We start from the raw sequence: 18,877 nt of genomic DNA on the forward strand, positions 1-18,877 counted from the left end.
CTGGAATACTCGCGCTTCTCTCCCCTGATGAGGCCACCTCCCTGGCACAGGTCCTGTATCCCTCACCCCAGACCATGCAGTAGCTGCTGGGGGGGTCTCCCTGCCTCGTCTCTCCCCACTCCAGTCCCTCTTCCATCCAACTGCTAAAATGACTTCTCTAAAACACAAGTCAGATCATGTCAACCCCTTTCTCCCCCCACTCATCACCCCCCACTCGGACATGTACTCACCAAACTGCACTGGCCCCCAATTGCCTCCAGGAGCAAATACAAAATCCTCTGGGGTTCAAAGCCCCTCATAACCCACCCCCTCCCACTTTTCTGGTCTTCTTACACCTCCCTCCTCTGCACACACTCTCTGATCCAGAGACATTGGCCTCCTGGCTGCTCCACCAACAAGGGCCCCCATCTCTCTGGCTGTCCCCGTGCCTGGGACACTCTCCCTCCTCTGCTGTGACTCCGGGCCTTCTTTGCTTCCTTTAAGGCCCAACTAAAATCCCCCTTCTACAGGAGGCCTTTCCCAGCCCCTCTTCATCCCAGCCCCTTCCCTCTGCTAATCACTTCTCAGTTAGGCTGCATCCAGCTTCTGGGTTGCTTCCCCCACTAGACTGCAAACTCCACAAAGGCAGGGCCTTTCTTGTGCCAGGCACACAGAGGGCACTTAATAAGTGTTTATTGAATGGAACTGAAAACAAGGGATGAGAAAGAATGAGGAGGCAAAGAAGGCACCTGGCTGGTGAGCCTAGAGGACAGGGATTTTGGTGGTGCCCTCAACAGGAATGGGGACAAGTGGAAGTGAGGAAGGTACCAGAGAAAGACAATGAGCTCAGCTTGAACCTTTTCAGTTGAAGATGCTCATGAGATGACCCACAGGCAGCTGGGGAGGTGGGTCTGCACTTGCATCTGGTCTGGACTTCTTTTCGACAACAATGGAAGATATTTTATTTTTTAAATCATCTTTTAAATTCACCTGTCTTTGTAGAAATTAAAAGCAAAACGCCTTCATTTAAAAGTCAAATCTACTTCACTGCCTCAGTCACAGTGTCTGATCAGAGAGCCTGCCATTCAACAGTTCTGAACAACAGCCTTTCCGTGACAATATGTTCTATACACGGGAACTTTCTGATGCAGTCATCCCACCTAAGTTAGGTGGCTTTGCAGTTTATCGGGAAGTGTGCAGTAAGCACCTTGGACACAGGACAAGTGAGCTAGCGACCTCACAAGCAGGACAGGCAGGACACTCCAGAATGTGGTAGCTAACTCCAGTAGGGAAGCCCTTTTAAATTCAGCTTTATATACAGTGTATCTACACAGGATCTACCAGGAGGGAGGGAGAGAGAGAGAGAGAGAGAGAGAGAGAGAGAGAGAGTGTGTATTGTTTAAAGTCATAGATACACAATTGGGAGAGAGATTAGGGTCAGATAAGTAGATCTGCAAATCCTAAGGATAGAGATGGTAAGTGAATCCATGGAAGCGAATGAGATCACCAAGTAAAACAGTACAGAAGGAGAAGAGGGCCAAGGACAGGGCCCTACAATGTGCCCACCTTTAGTGGATGTGATCTGGACAAAGATCCTACAAAATAAGCTGAAAAGGAGCAGTCAGACAGGGAGGAGGAGCGCCAGGACACAGCATTGTGACAGAAATCTCAAGAGAAGAGAGGATCCAGGAGAAGAGGTGACTGCCAGTGTCAAAGGCTGCAAAGATGCCAAAAAGAATGAGGTCTGAGAAAAGGCCATTAGTAACTTTGGAGGGAACAGTTTCAGTAGACTGATGAGACGGGAAGCCAGACTGTGGAGAATTAAGAAGAGAGTGAGAGGAAATGGAGAGGAAGGAAAGATGACCCTCTCAAGGAGTTTGGCCACAAAAGGGAACAGAAGCTATGGGGCAATAGCTAGTGCAAGCGGACAGATCAGCTGAGCCCTTTCTGAGGGTGGGGTGGCTGTGGTAGGTTTCTAGGCTAAAAAAGAAGCAGTAAATAGAAAGAAGAGATTGAAGATAAGTGAGGGTAGGGTAACAGAGGGGCACCTTGTTGGAAATGACAGAATGGAATGAGCTGATTTTTGCTTGCCCTGGCAAGGAGAAAGGCCACATCTTAATGTGAGACAGGGATGAAGGAGGGGAGAGTGGCAGAAGGCATCATGAGGAGAGAAGAGAGCTCTAAGCAAATGGCCTCAATATTTTCAGGGAAATATAAGGCGAAGTCCCGGCTGAGAACATGGGGGAGGGGGAGTCGTCTGAGCTTTGAAGAGGGATGAAAAGGTTTGGAAGAGCCAGGGCAATGAGTGGGATAGTGAGTTAATTAGGGAGATATAAAAGGATTGCCTTGCTATAACGAGGGCCCAGTCAAGAATACATAGCATAGGGGCTGCTAGGTGGCATAGTGGATAGAGCACTGACCCTGGATTCAGGAGGACCTGAGTTCAAATCTGACCTCAAACACTTGACACTTATTAGCTGTGTGACCCTGGGCAAGTCACTTAACCCTCACTGCCCTGCAAAACAAACAAACAAAAACCAAAAATTCCCCTTCCCATTAAAAAAAAAATACATAGCATACATTTGTCATGGACCCAGTCAACACAATTTCGTGATTTTCTCTGGCTTCATTCTGCAGCAGATGAGTAAGAGCAAAGGCAGTGGATGGTGGGAGTGATCCAAGGCTGAGGCCTGCTTGGCGAGGCAAGATCAGCAATAGAGTAAGGAGGCAAGGGACTGAAGAGGGCAGTAGAGAGCTGACCAGGTTCCCCAAGGGGTCAAGGTGAGAAGGGAGGAGAGTGTCGCTAATGCAGGGCTGATAGCCTGGGAGAGAACTGAGAGGTTCTTTTGGACTGGAGGTCAGAGTGAGGATGAAGGCTAGGTCTTGAGGCAGAAGGAGTTGGAAATAAATAAATAAATAAAAATTTAAAATGTTTTTAAAAAAAGGGGGGGGGGCAGTTAGAATGACAGCAGACTGTGATCAGATAAAGGAATCGGGAGGTCACCAACACAGAAGTGGTCCCTTGTGGACAATGGCAGCATCAAGGGCGCGATCATTTCTGTCGTGGCTGAGAGGAAGTAGTTCCTAAGCTTTCCTTATAGGCGGCTGGCCCTTCTGTAGGCCCAGTCTAGTTTGCCAACCCCTGGGACCTGAAGTGGACATAATCCTCCAGATCTGATCTGGACAGAAAACAGCAGGTCCTCCTTAACATGGACACTCTCTGCCTACTGATGTGGATTGAACTTTCACTAATGTTGCTTTAGGAGTGGGAGAAACTGCTGTCCACACGAGCCCCTCAAGCCATAAACATGGATTGCTCAACTATTCTTCAATCACTTAACTGTCCCCTCATCCAGCTCATTCTGCTCCAATTTGGTCTACTAAGAAATTAAGAAAGACCCAGTCAAATGTCCTCTTGAAATCAAGATACAAGAAGGTTATGGTGTCCTCCTGATCTACCATTCTTCTGATCAAATCAAAAAAGGAAATGACAGGCATTCGATACAATTACTTCTTAGCAAATCCTGAACTGATCACAACACTTTCTTTTTTCAAGTATCCAGAATGTGGCTAGGAATGAATGCTCCTGCAGTTTCTGGAATCCATCTTAAGTCAATGCTTTTCCTTTGCCTCTTCCCTTCCCATCCCCATTTTGAAAAATCAGTACATTTATCTATCTCTTGTCTTCTGACTTGCCTTATGCACCATAGCTTCCCAAAGATAATGGGCAGTGGTTCCAATCACATCTACAAACTCCTTTACTGGAGGGAATGAAAAAGAAGGAAGGGATGCAATAGATACTATAAAGGTGGTCTCTACAGACCAAAAAGTAAAAGATACTTTGGTGCATAAAAGACAAGTTTTTGATACATACACTTTAGGCCTAAATACAAAAAACTACTAAACCTGGACATTCTCATGCGATTCCATCTGTGTCAAAGGAAACTAAAAAGAAGGAATGAAAGAAAAAAACACAGGGAAGCAATAGTGAAATGGTTACTGGCTCTTTAAGAAAATCCTCAGAGAAACATAACTGTAGAAAGCCTGGTGAATACAACATTGATTGGGAGTGAGGTAACCACAAACACCACTGTCTCAAATGAAAAGGGATTCAAGCTCTGACCCAGAAAACAAGCATCGTAACCACTGGATAAAATTTTCATGATAAACACAAGATGCTGAACATACAGGCGAGATTGAATTATCTGATGTTAGGCCATAAACTGAAGGCTCTTTTAGAAAGAGGAGATGCTAGGAGCCTGCTCTGACCCACAGATCAAGTTTCATGCTATCGATTCATGAAACTCTGGCTGAAGAAAAAAATCTCGGACAGCAGAAGAGGGAATGAAGGAAGGACTGACACAGTGCTGGTGGTCTTCACGTCACAAAGATCATCTCGAGAATGAAAAGCCCATGTTTGGTTTCCTGAGAGTAGGAGAAGAGAAGGGACCACGTCTCGGCCTTGAGTCTTAGATATTTTAGGGTTTTAGACATTCCTCTTAACTGAAGCAGTATGCCTTCTGGGTGTGTCACAGAATCACAGAATGCCAGAAATGGAAAAGACATCTGAAGGCATTCTCGTCTAATCTTCTCATTGGACTGATTAGGAAAATGAGGCACAAAGAAGTTAACTGAGCTACCCATGGTCACCCAGCTAGTTCGAAACAAAGGTGCTTTCTGGCTCACTTTTTGGTACTTAGTATAAGTAGGTAGGACATATTTCAGTGGCACTCATCTTGGACTGGCAGGACATTTTACAAATGTCTGGAGTATAAAATAGTTCTGTGATGCTCAAGATCAGCATTAATCTTGAAATCTGAGTAAACATAAATAAGAGGACAAAGTGGGAAGACAGCTTTCCTCCCGGGCATATGTTGTATGTTAAAAGCACCAAATATTGCCAATGAGAGTTACTCAATACTGCTTTTCCCAAAACATTAATTGTCCATTAAAACCTTCCTGCCTACCATTTGGAATTTCAGTCCAAACTTGAGTGTCATTTGAGAATGCTACTTAAGGAAAGCTTTCTTTATATTCACTAAAGAAATGGACCTATTTGCTACTACAATATAAATATGTCTAAGGTGCTTTTCCCCTGGGTAAGCTATTCTTTTAGGTGAGTCACTCAAATTTGAAATAAAACTCTGAAGACTTCTAATTTGTTCTTGACAACAATGCAGAAACATTCCTGATCCATAGAGAAAAATGGTCTTCCTAGTATGGTGTTACAGAAAAACGTGGGAATCTCTAGCAATTTATGAAGAATTCATAAGTGGTTTTCTGTGCAGAATGCAGAGAAATTTACAGATGTGAGAGTGAAATTAGACTTCTAGTGCATCAAGATACATAAAGAGACTATTTCAAGGCAGCTTAAACAGCAAATATATACTATGTGGTGAGGAAGGAAGATAATGTGTGGTCACAGCCCTTCATCATAATAAAGGCTTCAAAAAGAAAGAATTAGTGTAGACACTGGTCTGTACCAACTCTTCTTCTTCTCATTTGACTTTTTTATGTCTTCATAAAATACAAACTATTTACCCTAATGAAAACCCAACACAACATGCCACAAGAGTAATTTAAAAGCTGAGGAAGTCTTATTAAGACAAATGGCTTAAGGATCCCGCTCAACAGGAGGCTGATTCTATAGTTTGAGTCTCATTATGAGCTGGAGAACCCTGGCAGTGAGAGGCATCTTGGAAATAGCAGAGAACTTAATCACAAGCAACCTTTCATCCTAAGAATTAGGTTCTCTCAGTCAAAGACTTATGTCTGAGACTATCTTAAAGGACAAGGGAGCATAAGAGACATAAGAGGAAAAAGTAAAAATGATTTCTGCTCACCCAGCAATAACAACACCGTCGCAGGAATGGACATCGCAGAGAACTTTCCCAAGCTCATACTGTAGCTGGCTCACGGCACCATTGCGATTCTGCATTAAAAAAATTGGGAATATTTTTTAAGCTATTGTTGAGATCATCTCGTAAGAAAACATCTAGGAAAGTCTCACAGCAATTTTTAACATGCCCTCGATTGTATTGCCATTTTCAGAATCTTTTGAACCATAAGGAAAATAGAGGGGTTTAAATATATGTGTGTATACAGTTATCTCTATAGATACACCTCCACATTTTCTCCCTTAGAACCCAAACCCATACAGATAAAAGTTCTTAAGACTAGCCCATTTAACACTACTTGGGTAATCATAAGGTAATGTGGGTAATCATAGAGCTGGAAGGGACCCCAGATGCAGTATTATCCAGTGTCTTGGTAACCAAATTAAAATGTAATTGGGAGGGGGCAGCTAGGTGGTACAGTGGAGAGAGTACTGGCCCTGGATTCAGGAGGACCTGAGTTCAAATCCAGCCTCAGACACTTAACACTAGCTGTGTGACCCTGGGCAAATCACTTAACCCCAATTGCCTCACCAAAAAAAAAAATGTAATTGGGAAATGTTTATCAAAATAAATAAAAATGAAATTTTTATTGTTCTGTTGCTTCAGTCATGTCCTAGTCTTTGTGACCCCATTTGGGATTTTCTTGGCAAAGATACTGGAGTGGTATGCCATTTCCTTATCCAGCTCATTTTACAGATAAGGAAACCGAGGCAAATGGGGGAAGTGACTTGCCCAGGGTCACACAGCTAGTAGGTGTCTAAGGCCAGATCTGAACTCAGGAAAAGGAGTCTTCCTGACTTCAGGCCTGGTGTTCTGTCCACTGTACTACCCAGCTGCCTTCAAAATACAATACAAGATAGATCATGATTTTCTAAGTCAATTTGGGCTTGCAGGGAGATCCTTCTATTAGAGTTCAGCACCACTGACCTAGACTAATCTACTCATTTTAAAGATGAGGAAACCTGAACAGGAAAGATTAAATAGGTTCTCCAAGGACCCTGCAGTATTAAGGGGTAGGGCTGAAATCTGAAGCAAGGCCTATGTCTCCAAGCCCAACAATTTTCCCTGGTGCCACTGTAGTCTGGGCCCTTCAGAAGGTCTTGGAATAGCTGTACAATATTATTACCAAGTGTCCAGAGACTTAGCTCTAGTTTCAGGTCTATCCCAAATGTTGGGACCCTGAGGTCCCTTTTAGGGCAGCCTCATAGATTGCGCCCAAAAAATAGCAGCCCGGGCTTTGGAAGTGTCAGGAACAAAATGGAGCTGACCTACCAGCAGGCCAACTCCACAAGACCTTTAAAGGAGGACAGGGATTGATTGGCCCGGGGACATAACCACTCGTTAAGCATCTGGTAAGTGGCTGAGTTGAACTGACTTGAACTGACCAGTGGTGTCTGAGTCTATTCCAATATAAAGCAAATATAACAACGGAATATCATCATTTATTGGCTTATCATGCTAGAATTTAGATAAGATCCTACCTGGCAACATGAAACTTAATGATTCCTCCCGTTAATGGCAAAGTTATCATTTAATCGCTAGTAATCCGATGAGAGATGAGAAGCCAAGACAACCCCAACCCCTAAGTGTCAGGGTCCTGACACAGCGAAGTTTCCATTTCTAATTTGACCTTGTCTGATTTTTCAAGAAGTATTGGGGAAAAATCATCTTAATTCCGGAGGGCAGATAATGAAACATGCCTGCCTTCTCTAAGTAAAAAGGTGGCACCCCATGATGTTGTACAGAGCAGGGGTGATGTTGTCAAAGACAGTCAGGATAGGAGTGTATTTTACTTAAGGAATGTTTTGCCCTAAGGGAGGATTCTAGACCGGCAGTGCAGCATGTGAGCATTGGGAAGTGACAATGAGATTAAAGAAACAAAAGCATTAATCAAACCTTTAGAAAAAAAAGAACCATTGAGTGACTACTACATGTAGAGGCTCCCTATCTATCCAAGACGGGAGAGAAGGCATATACTTGAGCCAACTGAAAGAACCACGGGAGCTGTCCAGGAGCTATCACGAGATGATTAAGCACCAAATAAATGCGAGTTCAGCAGCTAGAGAGATCCTGATGGGAAGGGGGGAGGCTGCACAGAAAAGGCCGTGCCTTCCTGGACACTCAGAAAACAAGGGCCAAAGCTGTTTGATTCTACAGGTTCTATCTTGCAATTGAGGCAAGACTTCATCAGTGATAACCCTTCCCCTGGCTTCATTCATGGATGGTTCTTGGGCACAAAGACCTCAGTCAGCTACGCTGAGTTATTCCTCACTCTCAGGCCATAGCCACGCTATAAACTGTACAACCCGAATTACATCATCTTGCTTTCCCAGTCATTTGACTTAATCTCCTTTTACTCTTCATCCCTGTTCTTGTCTCAGTTGACATAGCTGCCTCCCGTTGTAAAAACAGTATATTAATCAATAAACACTTCTGAAGTGCCTACTATGTGCTAGGCCCTATGCTTAGTGATGGAGATACAGACCCAGATCTATGGCATCACTGCCCAGTTTTCCTGTCAATCTTGAAATGAACATTTCTTTTTTTTTGTTTGGTTTGGTTTGGTTTTTTTGCGGGGCACTGAGGGTTAAGTGACTTGCCCAGGGTCACACAGCTAGTTAAGTGTCAAGTGTCTGAGGCTGGATCTGAACTCAGGTCCTCCTGAATCCAAGGCCGGTGCTCTATCCACTGTGCCACCGAGCTGCCCCCTTGAAATGAACATTTCTAAAGTACATTTTAGACCTGACAAATTTTTCTCATCCATAGTGAAGATTAAAATAAAATCTACAACATATTTTTGCAGAGGAAGGCTCTCACTATAAGCAGTTCAAGGGACCTCATAGTTTCTAAGCACGCCATGCCCCTTTAGACTGCTGCGTATGAAGGCCCCACAAGTGATGGCTTTAGATGTCTATGAAATGGATGCACACAGAGCCTATGGAACCAGTACGGCTATTTTTTCCAAAAGAAAACAACAATATGCACTTACTCCTCTGGGACAAGTACTTCTTGTTTTGTTTATATGGGTCGATTTTCAGTTGTATCCATTACTCAACTAGTTATGACTTTACTGAAGAGAAACAGGAAAGTCAAACACTGCACTAGCCATAAAAACAAGTATCCATCACCATTAGTAGTAAGCAAAAATGTGTTCACCCACAAATCTACTAGGCCCAATATTCCAAGTGGGTTTAACCTGGGGGTGGGAGGGGGGTTGGGCAGGATATCTTTACAATCTGGTCTTTGCAGACATTCAGGGGCTAAATTAAAATACAGGCTGTCTTACTACACTGAGAACTTCATTCCAAAACAGAGTACATGACAGCTATTTCCTACAAAAAGAAAAAAATACCTTTAAGAAAACTCCTAGCTATGATCTAATATTTCCAAAATAATTCTATAGTGATAAATGATATGGAGTTGAGCCAGTGATGCAGAGGAAATAGGACCTTAATAATCTCTTCCTTGCATGTACTAAGAATATTCTTTTCAACCCCTCACCTCCAAACTGCTCACACTTTCATTTTTTCCATTTAACTTAAGAATCGGTGAAGGTGAATAGGAATGCTTCCTATTAAGGGCTAATAAACAAAAATTAACTCAATAGCCCCAATTTAGAAAAGAGCTAGAAGATACACCTAAATGCTCTTGTGGAAAATGGGAGCTGGTTTTCTAAACGCAAACAAAATGGGCATCAATTTGCCAACAGCTGAGGGAAAAGCTCTTCAATCCCCCCACCACCTTAACTTCTGGCATTTGATCTCATGCTGCCATTCAAAGGTCGAAGCTTTCAGTTTCCTAATCCTCTCCTGAGTTAGTCTCCTACAGGTAACACTACCGGGCACTGTTTACCTTCCAGTTGGTTCTTAACGTGTGTTCCTTGGCCCGGGATTCTTGGAAGACAAGTTTCCAGCAGGAGCAATCAGAGATGCTGGTATCTGGAAGGTACCCTTCCTGTTGGCACAATCTGTACCACAACACTTCATCTTCTGCAAGAACCTTCCACATCTTGCTCACCTAAAACAGCCCAAGTGACATAAATGTCAAATTATGCAATTACAGAAGCCCCACTGCCATCCAAAAATCAATCAACACCTTTATTACTGCCCTAGATTTATGGCAGTGTAAAACGCCTCGTTAACAAAATGCTTTGTGTTGAAAAAAACAGAAGCAAAATGTTTCCAATTTTTTTCCCAAGACTTCAAAACTGTTGAACTACTACCTACAATCGCATTTTAGAACATTTAATCAGATTGTCACATATAAATGTGCGAGGTTTTAGGGATCCAAATAAAATGCAAAATCCATGCAATTTCAAATGTGTTAACATCTATATTTTGTAGTTACATAACATCTTTCCTAAGAGACTGTCAGTGCCAACAAGCATCATATCTCCTCGATTTGAGCTTAGAAGGCTGAAGGAGAAGTGAGGCTCCAAGATCACAGAGATGCAGGTATACAGCAAAGAACAGTAAATACAACTAGTGACTCTGTCATCTATTAGTAAAACACACTTCTTTACTTCAGATGTATACTCTCTACTGTGAGAACTTGGATTCTATTAGGTTCATAGTCTAAAAATACTTTCAGAATATGAAAGTAGAGCTTTCGCAGGAATGAGACTAAAATGTTGTTACCCACGTGGTTTTTTATGGGAAATGCAAGCTGCTAAAAAGGACTGATACAGAGAAATTAAGATTCCGTCTAGAATGGTCCTTTTTAAAACCCACTGGCATCCAGGGGAAATGAGCCATTTTAGATGCCGGTGCTTTCTTTCAATCTTCACTTAGAGCAAGGAGATTTATGATATAACAGAATGATGTACAAAGTTGGCTGGACTGCAAGGGATGGACTTTGCTGGCAAGAATCTAAGGCTGGTTTAGACAGATAAATGGAATCTGAGGTCTATGGTGTATTATGGTAACAAAGGATCAAGTGGTTAATGCTTGTTCTTAAGCCTAAGGTTGCAACTCACATCTAATAAAATGAATACAGTGACCTACAGTGGATAGTAACCTGTGTTCTGTAACACTCCCTGAGGGGCATTTGTAAACATCAAATATTGGGGGGAGGGGAGGAATAGGGGGACTGAGAAAGAACAAGACTGACAGAAGCTAAGAGTTCTTGTGAATGTTATAAGAACTGAGGCAAAAGCATACCCCATTTAAAGGTGTACGTGCAATTGCATATGTATATGTGTATGTTTCCCAGACTGTGTGGGCAAAAGTCAAGGAGTGAAAATTCACACTGAGAAGGATTCCACATTTTCCAAAAGGGTTCACCACAAAGTTTCGTTAAACAATACATTTCTTTGGTGTGTATAAAATATTACTTCCCTGACCCCCCCCCCCAAAATATATTATTTAACAGTCAGCTTTTTCAGATGCACATCACCCCCCTACTGGATAAAGTTCAGGGGCTCTGTATCACTTCCAAGATCAACTATGACTCTTGTGTTTGGCATTCAAAGCCCTTCATAACCTGGCCCCTTGGGACCCTTCTACTCATCTTTTTTTTTTTTTTTTTTTTTGGTGAGGCAATGGGGGTTAAGTGACTTGCCCAGGGTCACACAGCTAGTAAATGTTAAGTGTCTGAGGCCGGATTTCCTTCTACTCATCTTCCACCTTACTTCCCTCTGTGTACTATTCCTCCAATTCAATTCAATAAACATTTATTAAATGCCTATTGTGTGCCAAGTACAGTGTTAAGTGTCCTCAAGGAGCTTACAATCTAATGGAGGAAGGCAGCACAGGAAAAGAAGCTGGATGGAATGCGGAGAGAAATAACCGGGGGCGCCCAGGGTTGGGAGCGTCTTGTTCCATGGAGTTCAGACCAAGCAGAGCTTCCAATAGAACATGCAGCTCACCGCACAGGCCACGTATGGCCCTCGCTAAAGGAAAGCTCTGGGCAGATTTGGATGTTCTGCCCACCAGCCTTCCAATGAGAGGAGAGAGGAGGTTGAGGGAGGTGGGAAGGTGTTCAGTCCAGGCAGAGCTTAGAGATTTTGCTGGTTTGGTTCCAGCCCATTGCAAAGTGAGTATCACAATAAAGTGAGTCACATGACTCAGTGCATATAAAAACTCTATTTATACCACAGTGTAATCTATCAAGTGTACAATAGTTTCATGTCTAGAAAAATGCATATCCCTTATTTTAAAAATAAACCATCATCTGCACCTCCACTGAGCCCTAATCTTTGTGCTCAATGCAGATGGCTGCTGACTCTCTATCAGGTGGTGGTTGCTGAAGGTTGGGGTGGCATTGGCAATTTCTTAAAATAAGACAACAATGAAGCTTGGGGATCGACTGACTCTTCCTTTCACTTGAACACTCGGGCCATCGTGGGGTTATTCACTGGCCTCACTTTCAATATCCTGAATGGGGAGGCTTGAGAACAGGGAGAGAGACGGGGAACGGAAGCTCGGTAGAGCCGTCACAACACACATGTTTACTGATTGCATTTGCCATCTCATACAGGCATGGTGCATGACACTCCCAAATAATCCATACAGTAACACCAAGGATCACTGATCACAGACCATCCCAGACATCGTAACCATGAAAAAGGCTGAACCATTTCAAGAGTCACCCAAATGTGACACAGACACACGATGGGAACACAGGCCATTGGAAGAATGGCAGTGACAGAGCCACTTGACGCAGGGTTGCCAACTTTCGATTTGTTTAGAACAAAACCCTACCTAATGGTGAAGTTCAATAAAGCAATGCGCAGTAACAGCAGGCGTGGCCACATATTCGTCTTTCACTTCCCAGCATTGTCACTCGCTGTCCCCCATGCCTGGAACAGTGTTCTTCTGCCTCTAAGCATCTTTCAACTCTCTGCCACAGGGCCACCTCACCCTTTCCCAATACTCTTTTTCTCTGTGAGATTATCTCCAATTTGTTCTGTCTCTATCTGGTCATATGTAGCTGTTTGCCTGCTGTCTCTTCTATCACACTGTGAGCTCCTTGAGAGCAGGAGGACCTGGCACATAGTAGGCCCTTGATAAATGCTGGCTGACTGGCTACAATATAAAAGTCAACTGCATTATCAGAAAACAAAGTAGGATGGTGAGAAAATGACTAGATGAGGAAAAGGCTTGAGTCTCAGAGCTTTCATTATTAACGATATTGAGCAAATAAATCACTTAATCCCTCTTTATGGACTTCTCTTTCCAAATCTCTGAAAACAAGGTGTTTGGATTTGACCATCTCTAATGACTTTTGTAACTTAAAAATGCCAAGATTCTAGTATTTCTGAGTCTAAATTTCCTCACCTAGAAGGTAGAAATAATAACACCTGCCTTAACAAGTCTCACAAGATCTGTCAAGGAAAGGATGTGTGGGGGATGACAATGTTACCTTACATTTCTATAACACTTCAAGTTTCACGAAGCACTTTCCTCCTAACAACTGCATGAGGGAAGCCCATTTTATAGAAAATGAAGCTGAAGTTCAGAGAGCCTCTGCACTTTTCCCAGGGTCACATAATAAGGTGTCTGAGGTGGGATTTGAATGAAGGTCTCCTGATTCCAAGTAAAGGGGGGGGGGGGGGGCTGGAATAGGAAACCTCCCAGGTATCAGGCACTGGCTAAGAACTTTACAAAGATTGTCTCATTTGATCCTCACAGCAATCCTGAGAGATATTGTTATTATCTCCATTTTACAGAAGAAGAAAATGAGGCAGAGGTGACCGGACTTGCCCAGGGTCATACAGCTAGTATCTGAGGCTGTATGAGAACTCAACTCTTCCTGCCTCCAGCACTGCCCCACTTGCTCCCCGATTCTGGTGCCCCATAGTGGCCTACAGGGTTTTCCCTGCCATACTCTCTCCACTGGGGTCTAGAAGGAACAGAGCAGGACTCGGCATCAGAAAGATCTGGGTCTGAAGTTTGCTTTAGTGGCTCCTACTTCCTAGGCTCAAGGCCTGTTTAACCATCTGTAGAATGGGCATGAAATATTCATGGTGCCTATCTTATGGGATTATGGAGGATTAAAGGAGATGACTCCTATAAAGAGCTCTTCGAACCTTAATGTGTCATGTAAATGGTTGTGATTATTAATAACTGACGAGGCGAGATGGAATCTACACTGCTTACAAGTCAAACCCTGTTAACAATAAACTCCAAATAACTCCTAAAAATTCCTTTGTTGTTCTGAAGTTTTATTACATCAAATATTATTTTTAACTTGGAAATATTTTTTTGGAAGGAGATTTTTGTTGAACTGGTATCTACAGTGCCAATCCATGGCCTACACTGTGACAAGACACAGGATGAAACCCACCCAACAAGGCACAGGAAGATCAAAATGCAAAATCTCACATTTCTCTCTCAGTTTGAAATATTTTTACCGATAAACTACTTATTAAACACCAAAAAAGGTAAGCTAATGAATAAAAGGAATTATAACGTCTGAGGCATCCAAAGGTATGTCAAAGCAATGTCAATCAAGGGCAAACTCTAAATCACCTTCCCTACCCTGGCTTCTGTAATGACCAGGACACTAGTCACTTTTTAAAAAAACACCTTCTATGTCCTGGTCTTTTTGTTACAAATACCTGAAAGTCTTTCAGTTTGTCAAATTCTCTTTTTTTTTTGCGGTGGGGGAGAGCGTGGAGGGTAGACATTTGGAGGGGTGTGTGGATTGAGATGAGGGGATGGGGGACTCTTGGAAGGGTGGGAAGGATGGGGAATAGGAGGTGGGGGGAGAAGATAAAGTAACAGGGACAGGGTAAAAAGAGAGGCTGAGAAAGAAAATAGTGAGTAAAAATAAAATGGAGGACAATTCACAAATAGTAATCATAACTTTCTTCTTTTGGGAGGGGCAGGGAATGAGGGTTAAGTGACTTGCCCAAGGTCACACAGCTAGTAAGTGTCAAGTGTTTAAAGTTACATTTGAACTCAAGTCCTCCTGAATCCAAGGGCCAGTGTTTTATCCACTGCGCCACCTAGCTGCCCCAGTAATCATAACTTTAAATGTGAAGGGGCTGTTTATAGCAGCTCTCTTTGTTGGGCAAAGAACTGGAAACTGCAGAAATCTCCATCAACTGGGAATGGCTGATCAAGTTGTGGAGCATGGTTTGATGGAATACTGCTGTGCTGTATAAGAAATGATGAGCTCATTGATCTTAGAAAGGCATGGAAAGACTTGCATGAAATGATGAAGAACAGAAAGTGAGCAGAACCAAGAGAACACTGTATACAGCAACAGCAATATTGTGTTAAGAAGGACTTTGAGTGTCTAAGTAATTTTGATTAGTAAAAATACACAAATTAAAAATAAAGGACATATGAAGAAAGACCAAAAAAAAAAAGCCTTCTATATGAATATGGGTATAAATATAAGGCATAAGTAAAGCAGTGAAGCAGGTTTTCACATGGGGCCTGCAAAATCAGTGTTTGTGTTTAAAGACAGACTTTGAACACACACACACACACACACACACACACGTGTGCGTGTGTGTGTGTGAGACAGATGAATGAAGATAAACAAACACAAAAGATATAAGAAGTTCAAATCTGGCCTCAGACACTTGACACTAGTTGTGTGACCCTGGGCAAGTCACTTAATCCCAACTGCCTCACACCTCCCCCACCAAAAAAAAAAAAAGAGTTAAAAAAAAAGCTGTAATAAGTTAGATGAGGAACATAGCAAAGGCAGGGGTCTCAGGCTACTTCCATCACTTTCTTGACCTAAACTTCCAAACCTGGCAGATAGATTTAAGACTTTGCTGCCTCCAAAGATCAAATAATTGTTTTAAAGAAACTCAAGGAATTAGAAAGACCCTCAGAGAAAATCTGTTTTCTTAGAGTCAGAATGAGGTTCAGTCTAATTTAACCCATGCCGTAATTATGAATTCTGTCCACAACATCTCCAACAAGCAAACTTCCAGCTCCAGTGATAGGGATCTCATTATCCCCCAAAGCAGCCATTCCATTTTTAGACTGGTCTAATTGGGAAATTTTTCCTTGTGTTGAGTTGAAATCTAATCCCCAGTGACTTGTACCTATTGGTTTGGTTCTAGGACCTTTTCCACATAATTTTCAAATACTTAACAGCTATATCTCCCCAACCCACACCCACATTCCTAATTCCTCCAACTGATGCTTGTCTGGCATGGTCTCTGGTCCTCACCATCCTGAATGTCCTTCTCAAAAGTGGCATCCACAATATTTCAAATGTGAACATAACAGTTCCAAGGGGTGGCCTGCCCAGGGCAAAGTACAATGGGTTTATCAGCTCCCTCCTCCCTTCTCTCCTTGTTCTCCCCCTCCTTTCTCCCACTGTGGGGTCTGCCCAGATCAATGCATGTGTCCTAGGATTCCATTCCAGTGAAGTGTCATACAGCAAGCATTTATTGAGTGCCTATCACTGTACTAGGTGCTGAGAGAGACAGGAGACTCATGTGCTCAGCAGGGAGCAGACTTTACGACTGTGTTGGGAGCTGAGTGAGTGGCTTGGTTTTGTTAGGCAAGCCCCTGAGAATCTGCAGCATTTTAGGAGTAGTCGACTCCCAGATAATGGTAAGATGAGTCTTGCAAATATCAAAATGCTGCCAACTTTTTAAATAAACTGGACAGGAGTGAGGAAAAAAACTTTTTAAAGAAAATACATACATTTTAAGGGGTTTTTTTAAGCCATTAAGAAAAAAGAAAAGAAAAAATGTAGATTATTCTAAAGCTTTCACAAATGCTTAAAAGTCTTCCCCCCAAAAGAAATCTGTCTTATTTTGTGATTTTTAAAAATCAAATTAGATTAAATCCAAACAGTTTACAAGCTTAAATTTTCCAAAGGGCCTAACCTGACCTTTCTTTAATGCACCAGAACTGGCCCGACACTCCCCTGTAAAAGCCCCACTGAGCGAGCCTCAGCTGCAAGAAGTCTCTAATAAAAATGTCTCCAGCATTTCACTTTACAACCCCACTGTGAGTTGCTGTGTTAAAAAACAGCCCTTGGCTCCAGATCAGCTTGATTAGCTCTGCCTGAGTTGGGGTGATGCGGCCCAGCAAGCAGAAAACCATTGTTCTAGTTACATGTTTATACATGCACACACACACAAAGTCTGCTCACTGAGGACAAGCCAGCTTTGCCATCAGACCCAACAAGGGCAGTAAAGGTCACCTAAGAGCCTCACCTGCTCACTGGGGCTGTCCCCAGAGAAGGAGGAGGATGCCCTTAATCCATCACCACCAAATTCGAGGCTCTCAGCTAGGTCCACTTGATCCTCCAGAAAGAGAGGCACAGTCAGAGCTCAGGAAGTTAAAGGTCGGCTCTAGGGTCCCTGCATCTGCCCCCTTCATGCTCTGCAGGGAGGTGTGAGGGGACAGTTAAGTGCCGACAGATCACTAATCCCCTTGAGGTCCTATCTGCCTATGGCAATGTGAACAGAAGACTGGGTCTAGAATAAGCAGGGCCTTGATCTGATCTTGATGTTCTTCCTTAACTTAAAGATTTCAGTAAGCAGTCCCCAGAGAGGCTCATGCGTCAGCCTTTTCTATCTAGAAAACAGTAATATCTTCACATCAGAAACCTAACAGCTTGTTTATCTTGGTGTGATTCATCTGCTCCTCTTCAATTCTATCAGCCATCACTGGATCCTGCAATTTCTCTAACATCCCTTAATTTTCTTTATTGGTTTCCTTATGCTAAGCTCAAAGAAATTAAATTCTCTCATATACAAAGGTGGACCTAGACATTGCACATATCATTTTCAGGCTTAGAGTTTAGAGTGCCTCACAGGTGTTAATGCAGGTGTGGTTACCAACAGAAGAACTGACACCTGCAGTTCATGTAAGTGGATAATGGCAACACACACCTGAAAATCACTCTCCACGGCACTACCTGGCATTCTAACAGCTAAACTAACATTCTAATTTTTCACACAGGGTGAAAACAATATAAATGACAATTCCATTATCACATTATATATAGTCTGTTTTTCTGAGCCCCCTTGCACAATGTCTGGCTCATAGTTGGCACTTAATAAAAGCTTGCTGATTGACTAATAGATGTGTCTTATATCCCCCTACTAGACCCAGAGCTTCCCAAAGGCTTATTTTTCTATTTGTGTCTCCCACAGAGCTTAGCAAAGTACATTTGTGCACAGTAGGTGTTTCATGGAGGCTTGATGAATGAACTGTGTTATTCTGTTATTTTTTAAATAGTCAACAAAGTATCATATCCTGTGTGCACTACACAAATGAGTAACACAAATGATAAATAATCCAACAAAGAAGTTTAAAGGGTTGGCAAATTTACATATTCCACAAAAATGGAGATTGTTTGAGTGGATTTTTCAACACCAAATCCTCTCTTCAACAGAGCACAATTCCCTTAGAGACCACTAAGCCCTCAAGTAGAGAAAGCCAAGGCCTCAGGAGTGAACCGTCTAGGACTCACACAAATCATGAGCCAGCACAAAATGGTAAGACCTTAGGTTATAAAACCCAATAAAACAGAAACAGAGGGGAGAACAGGAGAGACAAAAATCAAAGGAAAAGGATTTCTCCAACTACTTAATTTTCAGCACACTTGAATTTCCAAAGGCCTACACAATCAGGCTACTTTACTGTTAGTCAGTTACCAATTTGGCATAAAGAGCTGAGCAAACAGGTTTTCTCCAAGGGCACTCATATAGTTCACAATGCCAATTCGACAAAACTGGCTCAATTTCATTAAAATCCCCAGGGACCTTGATAAAAAATAAAAAATAAAAAAGACCTCTACAATAAAAATATAAAGCAGCAGGACATTCCATCCGACAGAAGGGTTTTTTCTTGTTTCAAAAACAAAAACGCCATGGGAAAAAATGAAAATGCTATTTATTTTTATTACTTCACCTTTTATTTTAACATTCAAAAAGCAAGCCAATTCTATGAACTACAAGCCTTCAGTAGGCATTTACTCTGAAAGCCTCACAAAATCCTGGCCACCTGGGGCACTGCACATTATCCAAGAGCTGTATTCAAGAATATTTTCCAATTCTTATACATACTCTC

General features: G+C 42.5%; 1 protein-coding gene across 3 annotated transcripts in view; it reads right to left on the minus strand.

Moving 5' to 3' along the window:
* Positions 1–18,877, minus strand: part of FBXW8 (F-box and WD repeat domain containing 8) — a 117,331-nt gene that overhangs the window by 79,491 nt on the left and 18,963 nt on the right. For 2 of the 3 annotated variants that reach the window (XM_043976826.1, XM_043976824.1), the window contains exons 3-4: positions 9,729–9,893; positions 5,823–5,911 (exon numbers count right to left, since the gene is read on the minus strand). In XM_043976826.1, coding sequence (XP_043832761.1) covers positions 5,823–5,911; positions 9,729–9,893 — 254 coding nt within the window. The remainder of the gene's footprint in view (positions 1–5,822; positions 5,912–9,728; positions 9,894–18,877) is intronic. The other variant, XM_043976825.1, reaches the window with a different exon arrangement.

Source organism: Dromiciops gliroides, chromosome 1 (assembly GCF_019393635.1).
Source record: "Dromiciops gliroides isolate mDroGli1 chromosome 1, mDroGli1.pri, whole genome shotgun sequence".
NCBI classification, from domain to species: domain Eukaryota; kingdom Metazoa; phylum Chordata; class Mammalia; order Microbiotheria; family Microbiotheriidae; genus Dromiciops; species Dromiciops gliroides.